General features: G+C 47.7%; 1 protein-coding gene across 1 annotated transcript in view; it reads right to left on the bottom strand.

Moving 5' to 3' along the window:
- Taf1b (TATA-box binding protein associated factor, RNA polymerase I subunit B) overlaps nucleotides 1–5,973 on the bottom strand; it is a 36,981-nt gene that overhangs the window by 25,770 nt on the left and 5,238 nt on the right. The window contains exons 4-7 of the mRNA XM_023702424.1: nucleotides 4,075–4,172; nucleotides 3,609–3,704; nucleotides 2,619–2,775; nucleotides 1,272–1,428 (exon numbers count right to left, since the gene is read on the bottom strand). Coding sequence (XP_023558192.1) covers nucleotides 1,272–1,428; nucleotides 2,619–2,775; nucleotides 3,609–3,704; nucleotides 4,075–4,172 — 508 coding nt within the window. The remainder of the gene's footprint in view (nucleotides 1–1,271; nucleotides 1,429–2,618; nucleotides 2,776–3,608; nucleotides 3,705–4,074; nucleotides 4,173–5,973) is intronic.

The following is a 5,973-nucleotide window of genomic DNA, read 5'->3' as shown; positions in this document are numbered from 1 at the left end:
ATACATCTCACTATGCAGCTTGGACTCAGTGATCCTCCTGTTTTCAGCCTCCTCAGCACTAGGATTACAAGCGTGTGCCACCATGTTGGGGGTTGCAGTACCAGGGATCGAACCCCAGTCCCTGGGCTTGCTGAAGCAGGCGCTTAGTCTGCTGAGCAATCTTGCCACCCTTCTCTTACCTCTTCAGCAGTTTCTTTTCATGGTTTTATTTTCAAGGTTTCCTAACACATTTAACCTGCATCTTAGCTCTTTCAACACTAATGTATACTTTGTCAACTATTAGCAACCATTTTGTTGAGGTTCCTCTTTTCTTAAAATAAATACATATCTTTCTGAGACAGGGTCTCGCTATGCATTTTGGGCTGGCCTTTTGCTCACTTTTGTAGCCCCCAGGCTGGTCTTGAACTTGCAGCAATCCTCCGGTCTCAACCTCCCAAGTGCTAGGATTATAAGCATGTACCACCACGGCTGGCTCCAGGTGCCCAGGGATCTGGGCCGGGATGGTGCGCCTCGGGATCTGGGGCCAGGCCTGGCACTCCCACAGTTCTGGGGCTGGCATGGCATGTGGGGCCAAGGATCAAACTTGGAACCTAGCGCTTATACCTCTGAGTTATCTTCTCAGCTCCCTTAAAAAAATATTTAATACTTCAAGCTAGGCATAGTGGTGCACACTGTGACCCCAGCATGGGAGGCTAAGGCAAGAGGATCACTGTAAGTTTAAGGCCAGCTACATAGTGAGTTCAAGGCCAGTCTGAACTACACAGTGAAACTCTGTCTCAAAAATCGAACAAATAAACAAGCAAACAAAAAAAATTCAATATTCCTACTCAAGCACTTTAATGTCATTTTTGTCTGCAGGTAAGATAACTCACTGCCCAATATCCCATATGAAGTAAATATTATGTCTTCCATATAAGTAAAAAAACTGAGGAGAGGAATAGGTGAGGAAGAATTAAGCTTCAGAGTTCAACTGTGACTCCAACCTTTCAGCCCCTTTGTCATGTTAGGCCCTCTTATAAAGTTAAAAATATTCAAAGGCAGGGCCAGATGTGGTGATACCTCCCTATTATCTCAGCCCTAGGGAGACTGAGGCAGGAAGGTCCTGGGATTCTGAGGCCAGCCTGGGCTACCCAGTGAGTTCAAGGCCAGCTTGAACTACAGACGAGATAGACCCTGTCTCAAAAAGGCAAAAACCAACAAAATATCCACATCTGTTTGTGCAGTTTGCAGAGAGCTGGCATGAGCGCTGCCACATGGTAAGTCTGGCTCACCTCAGCAGATCTGAGAGAGTTACTGCTTCTCTCTGCCACAGCAATGACAGGTAGCAGAGTGCGAGTGTTCCTGGTACTGTCATCTTCACGACACCCTTCTCCTTCCGCTCTGAGTATTCGACACCATCAAGTGACCCAGAACAGACAGATGCTGCTTCTGTGGAACAAAGCAAGACTGAGATCCAAATAACTATGCTGTACAACAAAGAAGCACCCCAAGAACAATCTCAACCATTTAAGAAAGCTTAAGGTTAGGCTTCAGCTCATCTCCACAACACGAGTGCTTTGCAGGGGAGAGGCAGGAGGTGTGGAAGGCTGGCCCCGGGGGAGTGGTGTGGGATGGAGTTTGAGAGGGAGAGTTGAGGGTTTCAGCAGTGAACATGAAACATTTTCGTCTTATCTCGGTTTTCCATTTGTTTGTTTGAGACAGGGTCTCGCTATATTGTCCAGGCTAATCTTGAACTCGCTTTGGAGCCCAGGCTGGCCTCCAACTCATAGCAATCCTTCTGCCTCAGCCTCCCAAGTGCTGGAATGACAAGCGTGTGCTGCCATACTGGCTTCTTTATTTATTTTAAGTTGTAGAACTGAATCACAAAGCAGTCACACAAACAATAGCATAAAATTTGCTCAGCTTGTTTCTGTCTATGCTTAGAAACTGGGCCTATCACCTTTGCCTCATGTTGATTTTATCATGGGCCAAACCTACAATGTTTTGTACAGTAACATTCTTCAAAAAATCTGAGCCCACACATACACAATCTTTTTGGAGCTAACCTCCTCTCTGGGCCTTTTAATGCTGTCTTTATTTCCCCATAAAGACCACACAACAACATTCTCTGGAGACAAATGATGTGCCTTTCTGTTTTTGTTTTTTTTCTTTGTGGTACTGGGGATTGAACTCAGGACCCTGCGCTTGCCAGGCAAGCAGTTATTCTACTGAGCTATTTCCCCAGCCCCTCTGCTTTGTTTTTTTTTCTGGTGGAACCGGGGATTGAACTCAGGCCCTTGCGCTTGCCAGGGAAGCGCTTATTCTACTGAGCCATCTCCCCAGCCCTGTTTTGTTTTTTAAGGCAGTGTCTCCCTACATAGCTGAGGCTGGCCTTGAACTCACTACATAACCCAGGCTGGCCTCATACTCACAGTGCTCCTCCTGCCTCAGCCTGCCAAGTCACAATGCCCGGCCTATGATGTGCCTTTGTGACTGCGAAGACTTCACCAAGCCCTCGCTGCTCTTGGGCTCTCCTTACCGGGCCACTCCTCCTTCCTGGGCCTCGGGAGGTGCACTCAGCGACTGCGAGGCAGGCCAGGCTTCAACACCCTAGGAAGCAACTCACTTCTCCTCTTTACCTGAGTGTGGTGCTCTCGGGGCAGCAAGGGGCTTTGTCACAGGGGCGTCAGACTGGGACTCCGCACCACTTTCAAGGCAGGATGATGCCCAGTCAGTGTCGCTGAGCAGCTCGGGCCCACTCGCCCTGTCTGAATGAGGGACATTTCCATCCAACACCTGCTTGCAAAAGAGTGTCAATAAAATTGCTGCACAGAGGCTTAACACAATTACCATCTGCAAAGTGAGATGATTCCTGATCATGATAAATGCAGTGAGAAGAACCACTTAGGTGGACTGCAAGTGTCCACCAGGCCCCTGGGTCTGAGAGGCCTGCACTTCTGGAAGGGGCTGCCTGACAGCGCTCAGTAGCACTTCCAGAATAAGAACTACTGACAGCACGCAACCATGCAAATATCAAGACTCAACAATGCTGCTGGCCTCTTCCTACCTGCAGAATTTCTGCTGTATCTGGCTAATACCAGTTCTCCTGCCTGAGCGTCCCTTCTCCAACTTACTACTTCCACTATCATGTAGTCTTTCCAGCCTGCTCTTCAATGATTTCTCATTTCCTGGAGCTGCTGCAGCACTGAAGGTCTACAGCAGGAGACCAGCAGGGTATGCGTCCCTGCACCACCACTGGCTCTGTAGTTAAAAGGGTGCTCGGAGCGTCCTTGTTCCTGCAAAGCCGGAAGGCTCCTTAGCTGCTATTACCTCAGGGGCTGACTGTAGTCAGAAGCCAAGATCCCAGCTCCACAGGCTAAGAAATTTGATCTTATTTTGAGGAGATAAGACTTGCTTGAGAAGAGAATGAAGCAAAGATGGCAGGGAGTAAATGCAAAGGCTCGACCCTCTGTCCAGCACCCTGACAAGAGGTGAGGCACACTCAGCACCCAGCCCTGAGCGTTCAGTGAGGAGGCAGAGCAGGGAGCCAACCACTGTCCCTGCCTCCTCATAGCCATCTGCACACTCGTTACACATCTTGCACTCCTGCTTTTGGACCTGCAACCTACCTCGGCCTTCCTTCTGCTGGTGTAGGCTGGGCTTGCACAATATGCCTGCTTACTCTTCTGCAGGTAGCGCTTCCAAAAGTTGTGTAAAACTTCATCCTGAGGTGGAAGGGGAGTGAGAGCACACAGATGTGCCTGTAGGAGACTGCAGAAGCTCCTGTCCCATCTCTAAGGCCTGTGCATAAGCGTACTCATACCTGCTTCTCCTTAAAAAGATCTTTCACCACAAGGCCAGGTAGCTGGGCAACACGAAGAAACACTTTCTAGTCTTAGATTTCAGAGGAGAGGACATTAAGGATCCCTGAGTTGAGTCCCCTTCTTTTCATACAGTAAATCAGAGATCACAGAAAGGATAATAATTTCTACACGCCTACCCTTCCACGTTCCCACTGCGCTGTCTGCTGCTCACCCAACCTTACTCTTCCAACAACAAAAGGCAAAGCTCACATCCACCCACTGCTGGGCTCACCTTTAATTCTGGGGCTACTCCGAGGGTCTTCAGGGCTTCTGCTTGCTGATAAAGTATGTGCTGAAATCCTTCGCACACATACCAATCCCAGCCTTTTTCTGAGTGACAAAAGAGCCATGTTTTAGACATTTATGTTCCCACTGGCTATGACACTACCACATAATTGCAGTCTGTGTTTACGCACTGTGACTCTGATTTTCTGTGCAGCCCCAGAGGTTTCTATCCTTACACTTCTTGTTCCCTATCTAGCAAACTGATACCTATAATTTTTCTTAAACAGTCAACTAAGAGACAAAAGAAAGAGTCCTCATGTTGAAAATACAAGTGAAACGGATTATAAAAATGTGTATTTTGGCTTGGTGTGGTGGTGCACACCTGTAATCTCAGCACTCAACAGGCTGAGGCAGGAGGATCGAGTTCAAGGCCAGCCTGAGCTCTGAAGCGAGTTCAAGGCCAGCCTAAACCAGTCTGGAAAAAAAAAAAAAAAAGGAAAGAAAAAAGCGCATCTTACTGACAGTGTCTAACAGTCCTAACCAAAAGTACCTGGTAGCCCCCATGCCCCCACTCTGCTAGTGAGCTCACCTGGACAATGCATATTTGGCAAATGAGTGAAAAAATGGCAGCGAGTGACCAGGAGTCCCAGGAACACAGGAAAGGGCTTGCGAGGGTCATAATGAAAAACTGAGAACAAGGGAACAAACACTGATTCTGGCCTAGGTGCAGGAGTGTGGAGGTTACTTCTCTGTATCCTCCAACGACCCCAAGAGGCCATACGGCAATCTGCTGCCACAACGGACAGAGCTGACAGTGAATTACTACTGTAACTGTTTGGAGACAAAACCTGCTAAACCTGCGCAGACCTTTTGTGTCTCAGCCACACTGCTGGACACACACTGTCCCTCTGAACAGCAAGCAAGAACTACTTCACACATAGCCTCTGGGTCCCACTGCTGCCCCCAGCTGTCTCCTCCCTGCACATGCAGAGGACCCAACTCCTGTCCCTCACCAGGACAACCCCAGGTCTCCCAGTGCCATGGATGAACCCAATTCCCACATGGAAGGATCCAGGCGGCATAACACAGAGCTTGTGATCCTAAGCATCCAGAAGGTAAGCAAGTGTGAACACACGCACACACTTGTATGCACATGGTTCCTGCGCTTACAAATGGATACAGTTGTACTCTAAATTCCAAGTTCCTATTTTACGTAACAAGTGGCAACACTAGCCTCATTTTACAAATCTAGAAACTAAGGGTACACTTACAAAAGTTTCCATCAAGAGTTTTGGGGCTTGGGGCTGGACAGACAGCTCCACAGTCTAAGCACCTGCCTGGCAAGAGCAAGGACCTGGGTTCAATCCCCAGTACTGCATGCCATGCCAGTCCGGCACTGTGCCAGCCAACAAAACTGGGTGTGGTGGAGCACACCTGTAATCCCTGCACGGGGGAGGCTGGGACAGGAGGCTCACCACAAGTTCAAGGCCAGAATGGAGTATGTAGTGAGTTCAGTGCCAGCCTGAGCTACATAACGAGACCCTGCCTCAAAAAAGCAAGACAAAAACAAGGAAACAAACCTCAAATAAAATATACATTTGAACTATGTCAATCTGTCAAGTCTGAATTCATAAGGTTTCATTCTGATAAAACTTCTTAAACATTAATCAGGTCTTAGTCCAGTAAAAAATAGTCATTACTAAAAGTTAAATAGAAAAATGATTTTTTTTTTTTGATAGTGTTGTTGTTTTTTTTAATACAAGATGCACAGGTCCTAAAGAGAGGACTCCAGGAACACCCTGAAATTTCAACAAACTTGAGTGAATGCCTTGCTTCTAGGAAGGTTCTTCCTTTCCCAAATTCTTATTGATGTCATTTTGAAACAGGGTTTCACTATGCAGTACAC

This window comes from Octodon degus, unplaced genomic scaffold (assembly GCF_000260255.1).
Source record: "Octodon degus isolate 3935 unplaced genomic scaffold, OctDeg1.0 scaffold00151, whole genome shotgun sequence".
Taxonomy (NCBI): Eukaryota; Metazoa; Chordata; class Mammalia; order Rodentia; family Octodontidae; genus Octodon; species Octodon degus.
The sequence above is the reverse complement of the archived record's forward strand: the minus strand, read 5'-3'. Positions and strand labels throughout refer to the sequence as shown.